The sequence below is a fragment of the Nerophis lumbriciformis genome, linkage group LG09, assembly GCF_033978685.3.
Source record: "Nerophis lumbriciformis linkage group LG09, RoL_Nlum_v2.1, whole genome shotgun sequence".
In the NCBI taxonomy this organism is placed as follows: Eukaryota; Metazoa; Chordata; class Actinopteri; order Syngnathiformes; family Syngnathidae; genus Nerophis; species Nerophis lumbriciformis.
Window position 1 is genome coordinate 41,160,063 of NC_084556.2, and position 25,626 is coordinate 41,185,688.

Here is a 25,626-nt window from a genome sequence, read left to right on the forward strand (position 1 = left end):
GTTATAGCATCTCTTTGATAGTTTACTAAGACAGGGTCCCAATTTAATATGGCAATAGGGCTTGAAATCTGGCATTGGAAACCACAAGGATAGCTGAGTGGTTAACACTGGTAACTGTGAATCAAGGGGTACTGGGTACGGATCCCGTTCAGGTTACAATGCTCCAGTCAAAAGAGTGAGTGTTTTGTTTCACCTCCATTGTAGTTTACTGAGACAGGTTCTGATTTAAATATATAATTGGGGCTCGAAATCTGCCCTTCAACTGACCAAGGATAGCTGAGTGGTTAAACAGCAAGCTCCCAATCAAAGGGAACTAGGTTCAAATCCAAATCATGGTCGAGCGGTGACTAGGAAAGCTCCAGCTGGGGGAGTTACTGTTTTATCATAGTTTACTAGGACAGGTTATGTCATTGGGGCCCGAAAACGGAGAATTGGCAGACAAAGGATAGCTGAGTGGTTAAGGCAGCAAGTCTCACTCAAAGGGGATTGGTTTCAAATCCACGTCATATTGTACAGTGACTAGGAAAGCTCCAACTGGAGGAGTTACTGTATATCATTGTTTACTGAGACAGGTTCTCAATTAAATATGTCATTGGGGCCCAAAATCTTGGCTCTAGCGGATCGATGATAGCTGAGTGGTTAAGGCAGCTAACTCTAACTCAAAGGGGATTGGTTTCAAATCCAAGTCATGTCATGCACTGACTAGGAAAGCTCCAACTGGAAGAGTTAGTGTTTTATATCATAGTTTACTAGGACAGGTTATGTCACTGGGGCCCGAAAACTCTAAATTGGCAGACAAAGGATAGCTGAGTGGTTAAAGCAGCTAACTCCCAACCAAAGGATACTAGGTTCAAATCCAAGACATGGTCGAGCAGTGAATAGGAGAGCTACAGCTGGGGGAGTTACTGTTTTATATCATAATTTTCTGAGACGGCTTCTCAAATAAATATGTCATTGGGGCCCAAAATCTTGCTTCAAGAAGACCAAGAATAGCTGAATGGTTAAACAGCTAGCTCCCAATCAAAGGGTCCTGGGTTCAATCCCAGTCAGGTCGATCGGCTTGCCAAGCCAAAGAATGCAGGAGTGGGGACGCCGGACAATGTTGGGGTGTTTCACCTCCCCCACACAGAGTAAAGCTAAGTGGTAGTGCGTTAATTAACTTATAGTTAAAAAGGTAAGTATGAGTAATAATAATAAATAGTCTAAAGTCCAAAAGTCAAGGGTAACCTCGGGGGTTAGCTGCCATCTTGTGTGCCGAGGCTAAAGTTGGTAAGTGTACCATCGTAATTCCTGGGCTGGGATGGGTGGGAATAGGAACATGAATAATTAATCATTGTGGGCGTTCACCAATTAGCTCTTCTGGGTCTGACAGATAATCAAAGTAATACATTGGAAAATTAAATGAAAAATTGAGTAATTGGAAATGTATTAAGAAATGTATTAATTAACGATAATGAACACATTTAATAAAAGAATGTTTTATGTTGATTTAATTGATTTTTTTCAATTAACCAATTGAAAAAAATTGGTTAATTATTGTTCATTAATTAACCAACCAACTACCGTATTTTCCGCACTATTAGCCGCACCTAAAAACCACAAATGTTCTCAAAAGCTGACAGTGCGGCTTATAACCCGGTGCGCTTTATATATGGATTAATATTAAGATTCATTTTCATAAAGTTTAGGTCTCGCAACTACGGTAAACAGCCGCCATCTTTTTTCCCCGTAGAAGAGGAAGTGCTTCTTCTTCTACGGTAAGCAACCGCCAAGGTAAGCACCCGCCCCCGTAGAAGAGGAAGCGCTTCTTCTTCTACGGTAAGCAACCGCCAAGGTAAGCACCCGCCCCCGTAGAAGAAGAAGCGCGCGGATATTACGTTTCATTTCATTTGTGTGTTTACATCTGTAAAGACCACAAAATGGCTCCTATTAAGAGACACGCGTACAACGCAGAATTCAAACTCAAGGCAATAAGTCACGCAGTAGAACACGGAAATAGAGCAGCAGCGAGAGAATTGAACATAAATGAATCAATGGTGCGTAGGTAGAGGAAGCAATAAGATGACCTGCGCCACTAAGACAGGGAGACAGCGCCGGACGACATACGCCAACATCTGCCAGTGGATTGTAAATGCCTGGCGGATATATCGGTCTCAACTGTGGTCCGAGCTTTCCGGAAGGCAGGATTCACGGAACTGCTGGACAACAACAGCGACACTGACTCTGATGACTTCCACCAGACGGAGCCGGCCATTTTGGATGCCGTATTCGCCCAACTTTTTAATTCAGACACTGAAGAAGAATTCGAGGGATTTATGGATGAGGAATAACTTCAGAAAGTGAGCTTTAAATGTTTATTTTGTGTGTTGTGTGACATTAACGTTCGAGCAACGTTGAGTTATTGATGTTGCTCTGCACTAATTTGAGTGTTACTATTTTTGTGATTGCACATTTGCACATTACATTTTGGGGGTGAACAGAGTTGTTAGAACGCTGGTTTGTAATACATTATTAAAGTTTGACTGACCTATCTGACTGTTTTTTTGACATTCCCTTTAGCGCAGCGTAGGCGCGGCTTATAACCCGGGGCGGCTTATAGGTGGACAAAGTTTTGAAATATGCCGTTCATTGAAGGCGCGGCTTATAACCCAGGGCGGCTTATGGTGCGGAAAATACGGTACTCAATTTTTTGGTTTAATTTTCCAATTATTATTTTATTGCTAATTGTCTGTCAGACCCAGAAGAGCTAATTGATTCAAAGCCCACAATGATTAATTATTCATGTTCCTATTCTCACCCATCCCAGCCTTGGAATTACGATGGTACTTTAGCCTCAGCACACAGGAGGAGCTAACCCCCGAGGTTACCCTTGACTTTTGGACTTTAGACTATTTATTATTATTACCCATACTTACCTTTTTAACTACAAGTTAATTAACCCACCACCACTTAACTTTACTCTGTGCGGGGGAGGTGAAACACCCCCACATTGTCCGGCGTCCCCACTCCTGCATTCCTTGGCTTGGCAAGCCGATCGACCTGACTGGGATTGAACCCAGGACCCCTTGATTGGGAGCTAGCTGTTTAACCATTCAGCTATTCTTGGTCTTCTTGAGGCAAGATTTCGGGCCCCAATGACATATTTATTTGAAAAGCTGTCTCAGAAAAGTATGATATAAAACAGTAACTCCCCCAGCTGTTGCTTTCCTAGTTACTGCTCGACCATGACTTGGATTTGAACCTAGTACCCTTTGATTGGGGGATAGCTGCTATAACCACTCGGCTATCCTTTGTCTGCCAATTCACAGTTTTCGGGCCCCAATGACATAACCTGTCCTAGTAAACTATGATATAAAACAGCAACTCTTCCAGTTGGAGCTTCCCTAGTCACTGCTCGACATGACGTGGATTTGAAACCAATCCCCTTTGAGTGAGAGCTAGCTGCCTTAACCACTCAGCTATCATCTGTCTGCTGGAGCTAAGATTTCGGGCCCCAATGACATATTTAATTGAGAAACTGTCTCAGTAAACTATGATACAAAAAAGTAACTCTTCCCAGCCGGGGTTTACCCAGTCATGACTGGGATTTGAAACCAGTCCTCTTTGATTGGAAGCTAGCTGCTTTAACCACTCAGCTACCCTTGGTTGGCTGAATAATAGATTTTCGTTCCCCAATGACATATTTAAATGAGAACCTGTCTCAGTTAACTACAAATGAACGTGTAAAAAAATATTGACTCTTTTGGCTGGAGCCTTGTAACCTGACCAGGATTCGTACCGAGTACCCCTTGGTTCACAGTTACCAGTGTTAACCACTCAGCTACATATATATGCTGTTCATACTGTATTTGTATATATACATATACAAAAATTAACATTTATACCGTATATCTAAGGGCTGTCAAGTGATTAATTTGTTTTAATCAGATTAATCACACTCTAGATATGTGATTAATCCTGATTAATCACAGATTATTTTTCTATCATTTTTTTTATTTAATATATATATATATATATATATATATATATATATATATATATATTCGAATTCGAATCGCGATTCTCACGTTGTGCGATTCAGAATCGATTCTTATTTTAAAATTTTTATGTTTTATTTTTTTTAGTTAATCAATCCAACAAAACAATACACAGCAATACCATAACAATGCAATCCAATTCCAAAACCAAACCCGACCCAGCAACACTCAGAACTGCAATAAACAGAGCAATTGAGAGGAGACACAAACACGACACAGAACAAACCAAAAGTAGTGAAACGAAAATGAATATTATCAACAACAGTATCAATATTAGTTACAATTTCAACATAGCAGTGATTAAAAATCCCCCATTGACATTATCATTAGACATTTATAAAAAAAAATTAAAAAAAATTAACAATAGTGTCACAGTGGCTTACACTTGCATCGCATCTCATAACACACTGTGTCCAATATTTTCACAAAGATAAAATAAGTCATATTTTTGGTTCATTTAATAGTTAAAACAAATTTACATTATTGCAATCAGTTGACAAAACATTGTCCTTTACAATTATAAAAGCTTTTTACATAAATCTACTACTCTGCTTGCATGTCGGCAGACTGGGGTAGATCCTGCTGAAATCCTGTGTATGAATGAGTAGAGAATTGTTTTGAATCGGGAAAAAATAGTTTGTGAATCGAGAATTGTGTTGAATTGAAAAAATATCGATTTTGAATCGAATCGTGAGACACCCAAAGATTCGCAGCTCTAATATATACGTTTGTATATATATATATATATATACACACACACGTTAGGTCAGGAAAAAACACAGAGGCTATTTCATCCCTACAAGCCTGTTTCGCAGGTGGAACAGGCTTGTAGGGATGAAATAGCCTCTGTGTTTTTTCCTGACCTAAAGTATATTCCGCTCTACCCCCTGGCCTGCAGAGAATGTGAATGATGCAACTTCCTGTGGACCATGTGACTTTTGGAATATTCCACCTTATTCAGGAATGCTAACGTGTTACCAATGTGTCAGGGCAGCAGGACGGAGGCACAATCCAGGACCACCACTAAAGTGTGAATTTTAACAAATGTATTATTATTATTAATATTAGTAGTAGTAGTTAGGGTTGTACAGTATACTGTACTATGCTCCCTATTAAAAATACCGGTTCCCTTTTTTTAAAAATTGTATTTGTTGAAAGGGCATGGCAGTGTGTCGTCGTCACGATGTGACATTGCTGGTTTTATGAGCAGAGGAGCATGTTCGGCAGCGCACAATCACAGAGTACTTGCAAGCGCCACAGTGTGTCGACAGAAAATGGAGAAAGGACACATTTTGGTTTGAAAACTAACAATGAGGGTGAAGCTATAACACTGAAACGCCGCTCTAGGCGAGGAATAGCTGAACATGCTTCACTACACACCGTAGGAGGATACAACAGCTAACAAAAGCTAGCGTGCCACGGGTGGATCTACACCTGACATTCACTGTAATGATACCAAGTACAAGAGTGTATTTAGTCGATACTACAATTAACTTTTTTTCCTTTTTTGAAAAAAATGATATGTTGTTTATAAACTCCGGAAATTGGTCCCTGGACACATGTACACAAACAAACGTCCCACCAAAAAGAATGCTGACATTGCCCAAAAAGCAAGACACTTGAGAAAAGAAGGAAAAATGCAACACATTTGGGTATGAAACTGTAAAATATTCATAAAATTACCAAAGGTGGTTAAAAGAATTGAGGACTTGGACAGATACATTTAATACATACACTTGGAAATAACCTGATTTGTTGGAGGACTGGACTAACTTCCTTCTACGCTTTTTTTGATTCATTGAAACTTGTATTAGTAGATTGCACAGTACAGTACATATTCCGTACAATTGACCACTAAATGGTAACACCCGAATAAGTTTTTCAACTTGTTTAAGTTGGGGTCCACGTTAATCAATTCATGGTAACACACACACCCATGATGCACATCACTGACAGTACTTAACCCAATATGGAATTGAAAACATTTTGTAGCATGGAACATAAACATCTGAACTTGGAAAATGATATAGATCCAGACAAAAACGTTTTTTCCCACATCAGAAATAATTGTTTTTATTATATACATTAAAACAGCATTAAAGCCGACAACAAACTGTCAATAATTGAATTCCAACGCCAAATGTTTGTATGCAAATTGCACCACCATGAAACATTTTTTGGAACAATTCAACAACCCCTTCAAAGTGATCGCTGTCTCAGAGACACAGATCGTAGCTGGTTGATTCGTGTGAAAGTCGCGGGCAAACCATTTCACTGCCGGAATAGCTTCCGGTGTTGGTCGATCTCGTCTCACAAGATGTAGTTTCTCTAAAGTATCCTCCTTGAAAATGGCCTTGCAAATATATATCTGTCACCTAATCAACATTTTGCTCTCCTTCTTAGTGAATACCAGTGAGTTTTCTGTAGCTTTCTATGGCTCGTGTGGCTCCGGTGCCACTTCCTGTTTTCGCAACTTGTGATCGGATACTCACTTGGGACTCCCAAGTGAGTATCCGATCACAGTACGTGTAAATGTCCGGGCCAGCTAGAAGGCCTTACTGACAACAACTTGTGATCTGATTGGCCATGGTAACTGTCGATCAACTGTATGTGTCCGCCCGCATTGTTGATTTTGAAGGCTCCGGGCAGATTTGATACAACATGGCAACAGAAGCTAGCTGAATTCTGATTGGATACAAACTTTAAACTAAAAACAACAGCGCTGGAAGGAGCATAATATGACATGAAGAAAATATGAATACTTTTAGATATTTAGGGAAAGTAAAAAAAAAAAAAAACTTTTATCTTTAATTGTGATTATGATTTCTGGTTATGTTAGGCCAGCAAGGCCCTCTCTGCTGACGGTCCACCACTGCATACACTAGGGGTGTAACGGTACGTGTATTTGTATTGAACCGTTTCGGTACGGGGGTTTCGGTTCGGTTCGGAGGTGTACCGAACGAGTTTCCACACTGACATATTAAGTAACCCGATAAGCTAAAGTCTTAACAAGCTGCTCCGCTTCGTACTGCCTCTGTCTCTGTCAGTACTCAACATTGTCCCACCCACACAACCATCTGATTGGTTACACACAGAGCGGTAACAGCCAATCAGCAGTGCGTATTCAGAGCGGTAATAGCCAATCAGCAGTGCGTATTCAGAGCGGTAACAGCCAATCAGCAGTGCGTATTCAGAGCGCATGGTGTCAGTGCTCCAGCGTCGAGCAGATAGGTGTTCAGCAGGTAAGCATCAGGCAGCAGACTCTCCCCAAATTATAATAAACACCTCCCAGTCAACTACTAGTAACATCACTATGAGCCCGTTGACCTTCTAGAAACATAAACTGCAGCTCAGCTCGCTCGCAGTCCTGGTTGGAGGTGAAGGCTAATTCGCTTTTAGCGTAACGTTAGCTCATTTTGCGGTGTTTGTGTGTGTGTGTGTGTGTGTGTGTGTGTGTGTGTGTGTGTGTGTGTGTGTGTGTGTGTGTGTGTGTGTGTGTGGGCGTGTGCGTGTGTGTGTGTTACGGACAGCAAAGCCCTGTCTGTCTGTTATTTCACTTGACCTTTTTCTGTGTTGATTGAGCTGTGTTGAAGCAGGACGTTATGTTAAATGAAGAGTTTCTGTCTCTGATAGTTGATATAATAATGTAACTGCATCATTAAGCCTACATGAACTCCATGGTGTTCAGGGATGAATAGTCTCTCCTATTGCTATTGTACTATTTTTTCAGCTATAGTTACATTAATCATTAGTAATGGAGAAGCCTAGTTTTGAATGGCAGGGTCCCTGCTATCACATGTTGATAAAAATATAACATTTACATAATAATAATCAACCCCAAAGGGAATAAGCGGTAGAAAATGGATGGATGGATAATAATAATCAACTACAGGCTTCCCAAATGCTGTAATAAATTAAGCATGATGAGTTGACTTGAAACTGTTTAATGTTGCACTTTTTATATGTAGAAGAAAAGTTTTGTCATTGTATTTAATCTGAGCAACAACTTGAGGCAGTTTAATGTTGATTAATGTGGACCCCGACTTAAACAAGTTGAAAAACTTATTGGGGTGTTACCATTTAGTGGTCAATTGTACGGAATATGTACTGTACTGTACAATCTACTAATAAAAGTCTCAATCAAACAATCAAAAAAAGCACTTTATATGTAGAAAGGTTATGTTAAGAAACCATTCTGAGCCTTATCTTATTTAGTTTTTATTTTATATATGTTGACCACATTAACCCTGGCAATGGACCCTGTGTGTATATGTATGTTATGCCATTGTTTACATATTTGGTAAATAAATAACCAAAACATTTATATTTTGTTGTTTTCTCACTGTACAGAAAATGAACCGAACCGTGACCTCTAAACGTATGTACCGAACCCAAATTTTTGAGTACTGTTACACCCCTAGCATACACACATATTTAAACAAATCCAAACATAAGCCACCGTTCACCGAGAACCAGCCGATCCATTCTCCCCCTCCCAAAGGTCTGACCGAGCGCCTCCTCCCGCAGGGACAACGCCCTCATTTTGTTTACTGTACTACTAGGGTTGTGAATCTTTGGGCACCACACGTTTCGATTTGATTCTTGAATTCAAAACGTTTCTCGTTTCAAAATTAATACTTTTTTAATAACATTGGGTGTGAGTTCCGGTGGCACAGGGGTTAGTGCATGTGCCTCACAATACGAAGGTCCTGAGTTCAATCCCGGGCTCGGGATCTTTCTGTGTGGAGTTTGCATGTTCTCCCCTTGACTGCGTGGGTTCCCTCCGGGAACTCCGGCTTCCTCCCACCTCCAAAAACATGCACCTGGGGTAGGTTGATTGGCAACACTAAATTGGCCCTAGTGTGTGAATGTGAGTGTGAATGTTGTCTGTCTATCTATGTTGGCCCTGCGATGAGGTGGTGACTTGTCCAGGGTATACCCCGCCTTCCGCCTGAATGCAGCTGAGATAGGCTCCAGCAGTAGGAAATGGATGGATGGATGGATGGGTGCGAGTTCTATGATTAACTACATTCCTCCACAAAATAGATAACAGCTCTGATAAATGTATTAATTACTTAAAAGAAACTTGGTTTTGTTCGGTAAAATTATACCAAAACATTTAATAAAGTCAAATACATATAAGGCAACAAGAGAAATACCCAACACCTTTCTTTCCTTAAGTAATTATGTATAGCAAACAGTGTTGGGTTAGTTACTGAAAACCAGTAACTAGTTACAGTTACTAGTTACTTTATTTAAAAAGTAACTCAGTTACTAACTCAGTTACTTACACCAAAAAGTAATGCGTTACTGTGAAAAGTAACTATTTAGTTACTTCTTTTTTTCTTCTTTTTTTTTTAAAGCTCCCATTAATGCCCTTTTTGCCTTCATTTCAGTACTGTTATTGCACTGGAGAATAATACAATCTGTTGATCAACTTGACATGCATTTTTATTTTCCTTTTAACATAATTAATGAAAAACAGTGCAACATAAAAAGGCATTCCTCCTTTCTTTAAACTTGGACCAATGACCATTAATAAAAAACAAGTTTAAGTGCAACATAAGAAGAAACATCATCTTCCTTGAAACATAGGTAGTGAAATCAATCAATCAATCAATCAATCTTTATTTATATAGCCCTAAATCACAAGTGTCTCAAAGGGCTGCACAAGCCACAACGACATCCTCGGTACAAAGCCCACATACGGGCAAGGAAAAACTCACCCCAGTGGGACGTCGATGTGAATAACTATGAGAAACCTTGGAGAGGACCGCATATGTGGGTAACCCCCCCCCTCTAGGGGAGACCGAAAGCAATGGATGTCGAGTGGGTCTGACATAATATTGTGAGAGTCCAGTCCATAGTGGATCCAACATAATAGTAAGAGTCCAGTCCATAGTGGGGCCAGCAGGACACCATCCCGAGCGGAGACGGGTCAGCAGCGTAGAGATGTTCCCAGCCGATGCACAGGCGAGCGGTCCACCCCGGGTCCCGACTCTGGACAGCCAGCACTTCATCCATGGCCACCGGACCTATGCCCCCCCCCCCTCAAGGAAAAGGGGAGCAGAGGAGAAAAGAAAAGAAACGGCAGATCAACTGGTCTAACAGGGGGGCTATTTAAAGGCTAGAGTATACAAATGAGTTTTAAGATGGGACTTAAATGCTTCTACTGAGGTAGCATCTCTAATTGTTACCGGGAGGGCATTCCATAGTACTGGAGCCCGAATAGAAAACGCTCTATAGCCCGCAGACTTTTTTTGGGCTCTGGGAATCACTAATAAGCCAGAGTTCTTTGAACGCAGATTTCTTGCCGGGACATATGGTACAATACAATCGACAAGATAGGACGGAGCTAGACCGTGTAGTATTTTATACGTAAGTAGTAAAACCTTAAAGTCACTTCTTAAGTGCACAGGAAGCCAGTGCAGGTGAGCCAGTATAGGCGTAATATGATCAAACTTTCTTGTTCTTGTCAAAAGTCTAGCAGCCGCATTTTGTACCAACTGTAATTTTTTAATGCTAGACATAGGGAGACCCGAAAATAATACGTTACAGTAGTCGAGACGAGACGTAACGAACGCATGAATAATGATCTCAGCGTCGCTAGTGGATAAAATAGAACGAATTTTAGCGATATTACGGAGATGAAAGAAGGCCGTTTTAGTAACACTCTTAATGTGTGATTCAAACGAGAGAGTTGGGTCGAAGATAATAACCAGATTCTTTACTGATTCGCCTTGTGTAATTGTTTGGTTGTCAAATGTTAAGGTGGTATTATTAAATAAATGTCGGTGTTTAGCAGGACCGATAATCAGCATTTCCGTTTTCTTGGCGTTGAGTTGCAAGAAGTTAGCGGACATCCATTGTTTAATTTCATTAAGACACGCCTCCAGCTGACTACAATCCGGCGTGTTGGTCAGCTTTAGGGGCATGTAGAGTTGGGTGTCATCAGCATAACAATGAAAGCTAACACCGTATTTGCGTATGATGTCGCCTAGCGGCAGCATGTAAATACTAAAGAGTGCAGGGCCAAGAACCGAACCCTGAGGAACTCCGCACGTTACCTTAACATAGTCCGAGGTCACATTATTATGGGAGACGCATTGCATCCTGTCAGTAAGATAAGAGTTAAACCACGACAAAGCTAAGTCTGACATACCAATACGTGTTTTGATACGCTCTAATAAAATATTATGATCGACGGTATCGAAAGCAGCGCTAAGATCAAGAAGCAGCAACATAGATGACGCATCAGAATCCATCGTTAGCAGTAGATCATTGGTCATTTTTGCGAGGGCTGTCTCCGTAGAGTGATTTGCCCTGAAACCGGATTGAAAAGGTTCACAGAGATTGTTAGACACTAAGTGTTCATTTAGCTGCTGTGCGACAATTTTTTCGAGGATTTTCGAAATAAAGGGAAGGTGGGACACCGGTCGGTAGTTTACCATGAGGTCAGGATCAAGGTTAGGTCTTTTGAGCAGAGGATGAATAACCGCTTTCTTGAATGCTAGGGGAACAGTGCCAGAGGAAAGTGATAAGTTTATAATATTTAGCACTGATGGACCTAATAATACAAAAAGCTCCTTGATAAGTTTCCCAGGAAGTGGGTCAAGTAAACATGTTGTTTGTTTTATCCCACTTACACGCTGTAATAGTTCCTCTAATGTTATTTCATCAAAAAGAGAGAGACTATTTTGTATTGCAGTATCCGTCGTAGATACAGTTGTATCTGTGTTCATAGAACCCAGTTGTAGCTGGGATGCGTTATCTTTAATCTCCTTTCTAATGAGTTAAATTTTCTTATTAAATAAATTCATAAAGTCATCTGCCGAGTGGGTGGAGCTATTGGGAGGAGTCCCTTGTTGGGTTAGCGATGCTACTGTACTAAACAACAATTTAGGGTCGTTTTTGTTGAGGCGGATGAGATTTGAGTAATATTTAGCTTTAGCTAAGGTAAGCATGCGTTTATACGATATTAAACTATCACTCCATGCTTGATGGAAAACCTCAAGCTTGGTCGCGCGCCATTTGCGTTCCAACTTTCTACATGATAATTTATGAGCTCTGGTTTCCTCTGTAAACCATGGGGTGCGCCTTTTAGGGGCCCTTTTTTGTTTTAGCGGTGCTATACTATCAATGGTTTTGCGCAGGGCATTGTCAAAGTTGTTAGTGAGGTTATCAATAGAGCCGACATAATTTGGGAATGGTGCCATTACCGAAGGCAGTAGGTCAGCAAGAGTCATCGTTGTGGCGGCATTAATGTTGCGGCTGCTATAGCAGTTATTATTATTATTAGTTTGTTGACAATGAGTCAGAACTTCGAATTTTATAAGGTAATGATCGGACATTACTTTAGTATACGGGAGTACCATAACTTTGGAGGTGGTGACACCCCTGACCAGCACTAGATCTATCGTATTGCCGTTGCGATGCGTAGGTTAATTTATTATTTGTGTAAGACCACAGCTATCAATTATAGTCTGGAGCGCCACGCACTGAGGGTCCGATGGGGTATTCATATGGATATTAAAGTCCCCCATTATGATTATATTGTCTGCGTGCGTCACTAGATCAGCAACGAACTCTGAGAATTCATTAATAAAGTCCGAGTAGGGCCCTGGGGGGCGGTAGATAACAGCCATATCGAGAGGCAGCGGTGCGACAGACCTCATAGTAAGCACCTCAAACGATTTGTATTTATTATTTAGGTTAGGGGTAAGGTTAAAGTTTTCATTGTATATTAGTGCGACCCCCCCACCCCTTTTAAGGGGACGGGCAATATGCGCATTCGTATAGTTAGGAGGAGATGCCTCATTTAGCGCAAAAAATTCGTCTGGTTTGAGCCAGGTTTCGCTAAGACCAATGACGTTAAGATTGTTGTCTCTAATGACCTCATTAACTAATAACGTTTTGGGAGACAATGATCTTATGTTTAAAAAGCCCATATTATAAGTATTGGGCTGTTTTGACGAGTTTTTGTTTAAATTATCCGTAGTAGAAATATTAATAATGTTGCGTTTATTATACGTAGTGCACTTTAAATAGTTTCGACCATATCTAGGAATTGATACGACGGGAATTTTCAGATTGTTTGCTTGATGCTGCGATCGACTGAACGCATCATGATTTGCCACCTCAGTAGAATGCATATCTACCCCGGACACATTCACAACAGAAAACACATTATGTGAGGTGTGTGTTATTCTAAGAAAATTGCTATGCGTACAGGAATTATCCAGCCTGGTGCTGGCTAGTTCTAGCTTAACTGACTCCTCACCCGGACTAGCAGGCTCTGTAATTGCCTGTGGCCGGGCTTGCTCTAGTGTAGTTAGTCAAATGTGACTTAAACAGTAGTCTATATTCTTAGACAGGATGATGGCGCCTTCCTGGTTAGGGTGAAGGCCGTCCCTCATCAGCAAGCCTGGTTTGCCCCAGAAAGAGGGCCAATTATCAATAAACGTTAGTCCCTGTTGTCTACAGAAGCTAGCCAGCCACTTGTTAAGCGAGACTAATCTGCTATATCTCTCATCATTGCCTCTCGCAGGCAGGGGGCCAGAGACAATTACTCGATGCCTGGACATCTTTCTAGCGAGATCACAAGTCCTGGCTATGTTTCTCTTTGTAATCTCTGACTGTCTCATTCTAGTGTCATTGGAGCCAACGTGTACAACTATATTCGCATAACTAGTGGTGCGATTAGCCTGTCGTACGTGTTTACTAAGCCTGTTGCGAGTTAGCTCCCTAAGATTAGCCTCAATGTCAGGTGCTCGGGCCCCCGGGATGCACTTAATTGTGGCTGGTTTGCTAAGCTTTATGTTTCGGGTGATGGAGTCCCCTATGACTAAGGTGTGGTGCCCGGTAGACTGGGGTGTAGGACTAGCTAAAGAGCTAAATCTATTATGCGTCTCAACCGGTACACCGTAGCTTGTAGGCCGCTTAGGACTGCTACAGGCTGGGCTAGTTAGCTCGCTACAGCTAACGCTAGCAGATGTGTCCGCAACATCTAAAGTTACGAGATTACTCTGCTCTAACTGGCGGACACGGCCCTCTAGCAGAGCCAGCCTCTCCGTGAGTAAGGTGCAAGACGCGCAGGAAGCCATACTCACGGTGTTTTCTGTCACCGAGTGAAGTTCCTGCTGTCTTCCGAGAAGTCCTGGTCACGGTGTGCAGGAGTAGACTCCTTCTGACCGGCGCCCGGCGACGCCTTTCTCCGCGCTAGCTTCGCTAGCTTAGCAGCTAGCTGCTAGCTAGCTGCGGGAGGGGTGGAGAGACAGAGATCGGGTGATTTGCAAGTTAAATAGTACTACTAAATATGTTGAGAAAGTAATAAAGAAAGCTGCAGAACAATTTAAATAAAGCCTGACATCTGGAGTGATGCTGCTGTCTTCCACACTTGGAGCCATGGATTGTAGAATCCTTGTTTTCAGTGGCAGGATCATTGACACAGATGGTGAAGTTTCAGTGCTCAGTAGAGATGTAACACTTTTGAGGGGTTTAAGCACCTAGAGGACCTCATCTGCCACTCTCACATCATCATCAGACAGGGTGACATTTGTCTTCAGGGTGTTGTGGGTCAATGCAGAGTATATGGCTGCCTGCTGCTCCAACATATCATAAGTGGAGTTTCACCTCGTTGGGACATCATGTATGAGCAGGCAGCTTTAGCATTTCTTGCTTTGTCTTAAGCACATGAGCAGCTGTTGTGCTTGGGTGGAAGTAAGAAACCTTCCTGATCCTCCCAAAGAGGCGCTCCATCCTATTGACTGAGATTCCCTTCTGTGATGCCAAATTCACTACATGTGCAAAGCACCTATCTGTGGTCCCAGTCCTGCCTCATTCTCTGTAATTATTTGATTTTTGGCATTATCACGTGTGACTGGGATATCTTTATCTTCCAGTCCTCCACTGCTTGTGTCAGTACCTGCGCAAGGTGACTCTCGTAGAGGGGGCGTGTCTTCTCATCTCCCAGTCTGCTGTGATGAAGTGAGCGCATATAGTTCCGCTGGACGTCCACCCGTCTGTCATGAGCGCAACAGCTGATGCTCGGGATAGTTCATCCACAACTTTTTTTCTTCTTCTGCTCATAAAGATCTGGCACAATCTTATTGCTGAAGTGGGTGCGCGACGGGATGTCGTAACGTGGTTCAAGCACGTTCAGCATGTGTTTAAAACCCTCGTTTTGCACAACCGAATCTGCACTTATAAACACACCGATTCAATGGCGGGGGCGTTCAAGCTCCTCCGTTATTGCGCTCGCCATGACCACGCTGTGTGTGGACTGAACGTGCCAACAACTTTTTTTTGTTTGTTTCATATATCAAACCTCCCCTCCCCGCCCCCCCCCCCCCCCCCCCACCCCCCCACACACACATAGACCGCGCCTCTTTTCTTCTCTCCAGCTTGTGACAGAGGAAGATTCAGAAGAAAGACACCGCAGCGCTTCTGTTTCTAGCCGATACTACATCAAAAGTAACGTAAAATAACGCAGTAACGCATCATGTAGTAACGGTAACTAAATTACTGAATAAAAAAAAATAACGCGTTAGATTACTAGTTACCGCCGAAACTAACGGCGCTACAGTAACGCGTTACTTTGTAACGCGTTAGTCCCAACACTGATAGCAAATATGGGCATCTACATCAACAATATGACATGTCTGAGAGGCTGGACAGGACAGATTTAAAAAAACGCTTTAAAATTCTAATTTTTTTATCGATTTAGAATTGTTACAAGAATTGCGATCCATTCGAAAATTAACACCCATAATTTCTACCATTATTATTTTTATCTTTATTTATTTTGATTCATTTTCTTTAGCTAATCCCAATGAGTGGGTGTGTGAAGGGGTCCTTGTTTCACAAAAAAAAGAAAAAACAAAAGATGTCAGCATTTTAATTTTTTTGTATGCACTGTATCATATATTGCATTGTCTATGCAATATATATATATTACATATATATATATATATATGCAATAAGAAAATATTAATCAATTGATAATTGAAACCTCCCCCTTCCCTTCTCAGACTATTCCATGTTACTGGCCATGCTCCGACTTGATTCGTGAAGACAGACTAAAATAAACCTGGTGCGTTTATGAGAGGTTTGTGGTGCAAAGAAGAAGAGAAAGCGAAAGGAAAACAGATTTTATTAAAACTCTCTGGTGTCAACCTTGTTCTCAGTGACATAGAATGTATGTGATCATCACAGCAAGTACTAATGTCAGTGCAGGATGCAAATGGCCAGTAACGCTGTTCATCACAAATATGTAAGTATTAAATATGCAAATATTAAAGTGCTCCCAATGGTAAACTATTGTAACCGAGGGTCTAAAACAGGGGTCCCCAAACTTTTTGACCCGGGGGCCGCATTGGGTCAAAAAAATTTGCCCAGGCGCCGGGCTGTGTGTATGTATATATATATATATATATATATATATATATATATATATATATATATATATATATATATATATATATATATATATATATATATATATATAAATATATATATACAGTATATATATATATATACATATATATATATATATTTATATATATATATATATATATATATATATATATATATATATATATATATATATATATATATATATATATATATATATATATATATATATATATATATATATATATACTGTGGTCCCAGTCCTGCCTCATATATATATTTATATATATATATATATATATATATATTTATATATATATATATATATATATATATATATATATATATATATATATATATATATATATATATATATATACATACAGTATATATATATATATATATATATATATATATATATATATATATATATATATATATATATATATATATATATATATTCCTCACGCACTAATTGACTAAAAGAGTGCGCGCATGCGATGATGTCACGTTACCAATGGGAAAATGCATTTTTAGACAATATGATTAGCCTGAGTGGCTAAGAGACCCCGAGAGTAACAAGCGGTAGAAAATAGATTAAAAAGGGCAAATTTAAAAAAGACCTTTAGACTTCCCGCGGGCCGTATTTTGGACGCTGGCGGGCCGTATTCTGCCTGCAGGCCGTATTTTGGAGATCCCTGATCTAAACTTTACCGCTGCCGGGTATTTTTTTTCTATGCTTTTATTGTAATATTTTCAGAATGTGTTTGTTCTATTTTTGGCCAAAGTAAGACAAAGAAAACAATCTGAAGTTGTCTTTATTTTTTTGTTTTAATGCCATGATTTTAATAGTCCGGCCTACGTGTGCGCATATTTCCCTCCATGTGGCCTCTGAGCTACAAACCCCGTTTCCATATGAGTTGGGAAATTGTTTTAGATGTAAATATAAAAGGAATACAATGATTTGCAAATCATTTTCAACCCATATTCAGTTGAATATGCTACAAAAACAACATATTTGATGTTGAAACTGATAAACTTTTTTTTGCAAATAATCATTAACTTTAGAATTTGATGCCAGCAACACATGACAAAGAAGTTGGGAAAGGTGGCAATAAATACTGATAAAGTTGAGGAATGCTCATCAAACACTTATTTGGAACATCCCACAGGTGTGCAGGCTAATTGGGAACAGGTGGGTGCCATGATTGGGTATAAGAACAGCTTCCCAAAAAATGCTCAGTCTTTCACAAGAAAGGATGGGGCGAGGTACACCCCTTTGTCCACAACTGCGTGAGCAAATAGTCAAACAGTTTAAGAACAACGTTTCTCAAAGTGCAATTGCAAGAAATTTAGGGATTTCAACATCTACGGTCCATAATATCATCAAAAGGTTCAGAAAATCTGGAGAAATCACTGCACGTAAGCGGCATGGCCGGAAACCAACATTGAATGACCGTGACCTTCGATCCTTCAGACGGCACTGTATCAAAAACCGACCTCAATCTCTAAAGGATATCACCACATGGGCTCAGAAACACTTCAGAAAACCACTGTCACTAAATACAGTTCGTCGCTACATCTGTAAGTGCAATTTAGAGCTCTACTATGCAAAGCGAAAGCCATTTATCAACAACATCCAGAAACGCCGCCGGCTTCTCTGGGCCCGAGATCATCTAAGATGGACTCATGCAAAGTGGAAAAGTGTTCTGTGGTCTGACGAGTCCACAATTCAAATTGTTTTTGGAAATATTCGACATCGTGTCATCCGGACCAAAGAGGAAGCGAACCATCCAGACTGTTATCGACGCAAAGTTCAAAAGCCAGCATTTGTGATGTTATGGGGGTGCATTAGTGCCCAAGGCATGGGTAACTTACACATCTGTGAAGGCACCATTAATGCTGAAAGGTATATACAGGTTTTGGAACAACATATGCTGCCATCCAAGCCCCTGCTTATTTCAGCAAGACAATGCCAAGCCACATTCAACACGTGTTACAACAGCGTGGCTTCGTAAAAAAAGAGGGCGGGTTCTTTCCTGGCCCGCCTGCAGTCCAGACCTGTCTCCCATCAAAAATGCGTGGCGCATTATGAAGCGTAAAATACGACAGCGGAGACCCCGGACTGTTGAACGACTGAAGCTCTACATAAAACAAGAATGGGAAAGAATTCCACTTTCAAATCTTCAACAATTAGTTTCCTCAGTTCCCAATCGTTTATTGAGTGTTGTTAAAAGAAAAGGTGATGTAACACAGTGGTGAACATGCCTTTTTCCAACTACTTTGGCACGTGTTGCAGCCATGAAATTCTAAGTTAATTATTATTTGCAAAAAAAAAAAAAAGTTTATGAGTTTGAACATCAAATATCTTGTCCTTGTAGTGCATTCAATTGAATATGGGTTGAAAAGGATTTGCAAATCATTGTATTCCGTTTATATTTACATCTAACACAATTTCCCAACTCATATGGAAACGGGGTTTGTAAAATGAGTTGGACACACCTGATGTACAGTATTACAGTATATGTAACAGCTGCAGCAACAAAAAAAAAAGGGGCAGCATAAAATAGAGAGTAGATCTAGCAGAAAATAGATATTATAAACAAAGAGAGGTAGCTAACATAGAAGCGGTCGGACAAATAAAAAAAAAAACTTTGACACTTCCCACAGGCCGGATTTTGGACGCTAGTGGGCCGTATTCGGGCCGTAGTTTCGGGACCCCTGGTCTAATAAGATGTAGTACAAGCTCAAAAGGAAGAAACTTGGGAGTTACCTTTCTAAAATCAGCATTCTTTTTCTTATTCTCACGCGACCACCATCAAGAGCTCTCTTTTTCCCACCGCTGACATATTTTTGGCCTTCACAATAATAGCACTTCGCATTACATCCAGTCCAACTGCGCTAACAAAATAATGATAGCTTATATTTGATTAATTGTTGTTTAATGATCAATTACAGTAAAAGCGTAAGGATCAGTGATACTTTATCTTTCATGTGCAGCTCGCATGGTAGTTTCTAATAATGTGATGAATGGCCAAGTTGTTTTAGTTGTGTGGAGGGCCCCAATGACTACTACCTAAATGAGTCATTTGTAAAAATGTAATGTTGCGAATCCTGGAGGTTATCAGTCGCACATCGCTTTAGGGAAGTTGCTTCTTGTTTTATTCAACTCGTCAACCAGGGGAAACAGCGGGAAATCCTGACTCATCATAAGAGTCTGAGTCACGGTGTCGTAAACAATAATGGCATAACAATCACACAGCCACTTAACACGCAACAACGAGATAACACATGCTGTCCACAAAGCTACTACTACTATTACTGGACGAGAGTAAATAACAGTTATGTTGACTCCAGACATGTACTTATACAAGTATTTGCAGAAAGTTGCCAAAGAACATGCTAGAAGTAGGGTTGGGCATTATTTACATTTTAATGATACTACTGGGGGCGTATATAGTCATTTAGAGGCTAAAGGCTGACTTAGTCATTGAGGCCCTCCACATAACAAAAAACAACGTGGCTATTTACCATTTGTTGTTAGAAACTACACTTGCGCAATGAGTATCACAAACCTCAACATTTTGACAAGCTACTTTTCAGAGACCATTTTCTTAGTTAGACCGAATGTGACGTGTAGCACTATTATTGTGAAGGTTGGAAGTGTGTGACTGGTGGGAAAAAGAGAGTTTATGGCGGCGGCTGTGTTTTACTCACATGTCTCCTCTGTACTCAGCCATGCTTTCATTTGTTCATAAATGTGTGTGTTCTACCCTTCTTGAGACATCAACAAGGAAAAGTACCTTCTAGATGAGGACCGGTGAACAAGTTAGGACCGAAATCATGGTCCCAATAAGGAAAACCATTGCATCTAATAGAGAATGTTTCATTTGGTCAAATCTATCAAAATTAGGGTGGTCCCAAAAAGGAGGGATTTTTCAAATTGACTGTGTGTCGGTTTTAAAGGTGCTCCCCCCTCGGGTCAACATATGAAATAACAAGTGTGTGTAAAAATTTGAAGTGCTCTCCCTCTGGCCAAAATATGTAATAACAAGTGTGTGTAAGAAATTGAAATGCACCCCCTTTGGCCAAAATTAATTAAACAAAATACATAAATATGTATATAGAGACATACTGTAATAATTTTAAGTAAATAATGAAGATTAAAAACCAATTGCAAACAAAAAAAATAAAAGCTTACCTTTTTTATATTTGCATAGTATGTATGTATTATTAAAGGCCTACTGAAATGCGATTTTCTTATTTAAACGGGGATAGCAGGTCCATTCTATGTGTCATACTTGATCATTTCGCGATATTGCCAAATTTTTGCTGAAAGATTTAGTAGAGAACATCGACGATAAAGTTCGCAACTTTTGGTCGCTGATAAAAAAGCCTTGCCTGTACCGGAAGTAGCAGACGATATGCACGTGATGTCACAGGTTGTGGAGCTCCTCACATCTGCACATTGTTTACAATCATGGCCACCAGCAGCGAGAGCGATTCGGACCGAGAAAGCGACGATTTCCCCAGTAATTTGAGCGAGGATGAAAGATTCGTGGATGAGGAAAGTGAGAGTGAAGGACTACAGGGCAGTGGGAGCGATTCAGATAGGGAAGATGCTGTGAGAGGCGGGTGGGACCTGATATTCAGCTGGGAATGACTAAAACAGTAAATAAACACAAGACATATATATATACTCTATTAGCCACAACACAACCAGGCTTATATTTAATATGCCACAAATTAATCCCGCATAACAAACACCTCCCCCCTCCCGTCCATTTAACCCGCCAATACAACTCAAACACCTGCACAACACACAGCCCAAAGTACCGTTCACCTCCCCAAAGTTCATACAGCACATATATTTCCCCAAAGTCCCCAAAGTTACGTACGTGACATGCACATAGCGGCACGCACGTACGGGCAAGCGATCAAATGTTTGGAAGCCGCAGCTGCATGCGTACTCACGGTACCGCGTCTGCGCATCCAACTCAAAGTCCTCCTGGTAAGAGTCTCTGTTGTCCCAGTTCTCCACAGGCCAATGGTAAAGCTTGACTGTCATCTTCCGGAAATGTAAACAATGTGTTATCCGACACAACAGTCAGGGGGTGCATTCTACGGCGGGGGTGCGTTTTACGGCACAACACCTGCCGCAATACACCGCTTCCCACCTACAGCTTTCTTCTTTGCTGTCTCCATTGTTCATTGAACAAATTGCAAAAGATTCACCAACACAGATGTCCAGAATACTGTGGAAGTTTGCGATGAAAACAGACGACTTAATAGCTGGCCACCATGCTGTCCCAAAATGTCCTCTACAATCTGTGACGTCACGCGCAGACGTCATCATACCGAGACATTTTCAGCAGGATATTTTGCGCGAAATTTAAAATTGCACTTTAGTAAGCTAACCCGGCCGTATTGGCATGTGTTGCATATAAACTATCAGACTGCGTGGTCGGTAGTAGTGGGTTTCAGTAGGCCTTTAATGTTTGTATATACAAATCGTTATGTATCTAGAAAGGGTGGTCCTAAAGAGGTTGGAATTTTTCGAAGGCCCCCAAGAAGGTAACAAAGAATGTGTGTGTGTGTGTGTGTGTGTGTGTGTGTGTGTGTGTGTGTGTGTATGTGATTGTGCGTGCGCAACAATGGGGGATGTGGGTCATCAGGGTATTGTTTTTAGGTCTGTAAAGCACTTTGCGTTGCATTTCTTTTACGTATGACAAGCGCTTTACAAATAAAGTTTGATTTGATGATTTGATTTGAACAAGACGAGATTTGTTGACTTTAAAAAAAGGGCCTTAAAAGTTCCAGCCTGCTCAGCTGGCACTACATCTTGGTTTACAATACAGTGTTCCCTCGCTACAACACGGTTCACTCGCTGTTACGCAGATTTTTTTTGTGTGTGTAATTTTTTACAGTGTCGCATGTCTTTTTTTTTTTTTTTTTTACCGCGTATGAATGCGCATTGTGTTCTGCGTCCTGATTCGCTAAGGGACTGTAGACCATTGTCAATCAATCTTTCATGCCAATGTGTTCACCTTGCCTAACTTACAAAATGGTTTGATGCGTGCATACATATACTGTACAGTACTGTAAACAAAAAAACATGTGACGATCTGTCACTTCATTTCTGTTTGTTTCCTTTTTTGATGTTTATTTCCTGGCAGCGCTCTTATTTTTGTTACAATTCCTGCATGTCTCCCAGAGTGCTAGTTTCCCCTCACCTGTCCCTATTTGGCAGCCCGGCACACCTGGTTGCAGTTGCCAATCAGGCTGCTAATTATGCCTGCCTCGCCTGTTTCTCAGTACTCGAGGATTGCGATTATTTCCATGCATGACTGCTCGTCCTATGTTTGTGAGTATATTCAAAGACTCTTACCTGCTCATCACTCTCCTGTTTCCTGCATCTTGGGGTCACAACCGCCGCAGCCATGCGGATTCCTGAAAAAATCCTTGAGTACCGAGGAACAGGTGAGGCAGGCACCAGGTGTGTAAAACTATGCGACGCCATCGTAACAGAAGTTATATATAAGTCTCACATTTGCATCTCATAGCATATAACTGTGGTGCATTCAATGTCCCTTGATTACCTATTCAGTGGCCTAGTGGTTAGAGTGTCCGCCCTGAGATCGATAGGTTGTGAGTTCAAACCCCGGCCGAGTCATACCAAAGACTATAAAAAATGGGAGCCATTACCTCCCTGCTTGGCACTCAGCATCAAGGGTTGGAATTGGAGGTTAAATCACCAAAAAGGATTTCCGGGCGCGGCCACCCTCACCTCCCAGGGGGTGATCAAGGGTGATGGGTCAAATGCAGAGAATAATTTCACCACACCTAGTGTGTGTGTGACAACCATTGGCACTTTAACTTAACTTAACATTTTGAAACAATATTTTTTAAATACAGGGTAGACTTAACCCCCAGGAGATGCTCTAATAATAATACATTCGTAATAATAATGATGTATTATGATTTGTGTTATCCACTGATATCCACAGATGTGTTTCAGCTAATCTTTACTTTACACTCTGACATAAAGGAAAACTTGACATATTTAATTATATTTAAGTGAATAATGATTATTTAGATTCATATTCATTTTTTAGCACTTTGTTTTAAACAAATCGCCCGATTGTAGCTGAGATAGGCTCCAGCACCCCGAAAGGGACAAGCGGTAGAAAATGGATGGATGGATTTCAGGGTGTTTATCTAGATATGTTCTCGATATTTTAATCCCATCTTTAAAAAGTCAATCCATTCATTTTACCATGAATTGATTTACGTGGACCCCGACTTAAACAAGTTGAAAAACTTATTCGGGTGTTACCATTTAGTGGTCAATTGTACGGAATATGCACTGTACTGTGCAATCTACTAATAAAAGTCTCAGTCAATCAATCAATCAATCAATTTTCTACCGCATGTCCCTTATGGGGTCAAAAGCCCAATTAAAGTTTTTACATGTGTTTTAAAAAGCTGGTTTCAACAAAATAATTAGTTTTTTAGTGCATGTAAACATAACATTAACATGTAACATGGAATAGCTGTCGAAACCAACATGTTTGATAAAATAATTTGATGTATTTTAGCACACAACTTAAAACAAAAATACATCAATTGAAATGTCCCCTTACACTCTCACTGCCTTCTGTGGCATGCATGCGTGAATGGAATCTCCTCTCTAAACAAATATATATACTGACAGAAAGCTTATTCAGATTTTAAATGTTATTGAAAATGTTGGCAATATAAATCACTAATATAATAACAGATTTTACATGTATTAAGAACCTAAATCTGCTCTTTTGAAATTGCAGATGATACCTGTATGTAGGGATAGGTACTGAATCCAGTACTTTTTTTGGCACTGAACGATCCCGGCCAGTCCGGCACTGTCCATCCACCCATCCATTTTCTGCTGCTTGTCCCTCTCAGATTCACATAAAATCAGTTTCGGCATTTGGCAAAAAGAAATTGGCAAAATAAGTTGACTCAAAGACGTTCCAACGTAAGTTAAGCAAGGCTCCACTTTTCCAAAAATGCCCTAGGTTGATGCTAATATACAAACCCCGTTTCCATATGAGTTGGGAAATTGTGTTAGATGTAAATATAAACGGAATACAATGATTTGCAAATTATTTTCAACCCATATTCAGTTGAATATGCTACAAAGACAACATATTTGATGTTCAAACTGATAAACATTTTTTTTTTTGCAAATAATCATTAACTTTAGAATTTGATGCCAGCAACAGGTGACAAAGAAGTTGGGAAAGGTGGCAATAAATACTGATAAAGTTGAGGAATGTTCATCAAACACTTTTTAGGAACATCCCACAGGTGTGCAGGCTAATTGGGAACAGGTGGGTACCATGATTGGGTATAAAAACAGCTTCCCATAAAATGCTCAGTCTTTCACAAGAAAAGATGGGGCGAGGTACACCCCTTTGTCCACAACTGCGTGAGCAAATAGTCAAACAGTTTAAGAACAACGTTTCTCAAAGTGCAATTGCAAGAAATTTAGGGATTTCAACATCTACGGTCCATAATATCATCAAAACGTTCAGAGAATCTGGAGAAATCACTGCACGTAAGCGGCATGGCCGGAAACCAACATTGATTGACCGTGACCTTCGATCCCTCAGACGGCACTGTATCAAAAACCGACATCAATCTATAAAGGATATCACCACATGGGCTCAGGAACACTTCAGAAAACCACTGTCACTAAATACAGTTTGTCGCTACATCTGTAAGTGCAAGTTAAAGCTCTACTATGCAAAGCGAAAGCCATTTATCAACAACATCCAGAAACGCCGCCGGCTTCTCTGGGCCCGAGATCATCTAAGATGGACTCATGCAAAGTGGAAAAGTGTTCTGTGGTCTGACAAGTCCACATTTCAAATTGTTTTTGGAAATATTCGACATCGTGTCATCCGGACCAAAGGGGAAGCGAACCATCCAGACTGTTATCGACGCAAAGTTCAAAAGCCAGCATCTGTGATGGTATGGGGGTGCATTAGTGCCCAAGGCATGGGTAACTTACACATCTGTGAAGGGACCATTAATGCTGAAAGGTACATACAGGTTTTGGAACAACATATGCTGCCATCTAAGCGCCGTCTTTTTCATGGACGACCCTGCTTATTTCAGCAAGACAATGCCAAGC

At 40.5% G+C, this 25,626-nt stretch overlaps 1 protein-coding gene across 2 annotated transcripts in view; it reads left to right on the forward strand.

The window, feature by feature from the left end:
- The first annotated feature begins 22,782 nt into the window (after positions 1–22,782).
- Positions 22,783–25,626, forward strand: part of LOC133608020 (collagenase 3-like) — a 46,490-nt gene continuing 43,646 nt past the window's right edge. Inside the window, exon 1 of one of the 2 annotated variants that reach the window (XM_061963146.1) lies at positions 22,783–22,812. In XM_061963146.1, the coding sequence (XP_061819130.1) occupies positions 22,788–22,812 (25 nt within the window). In that variant the 5' untranslated portion in view covers positions 22,783–22,787. Of the gene's footprint in view, positions 22,813–22,837; positions 22,929–25,626 lie in introns of those variants that run through there. The other variant, XM_061963145.2, reaches the window with a different exon arrangement.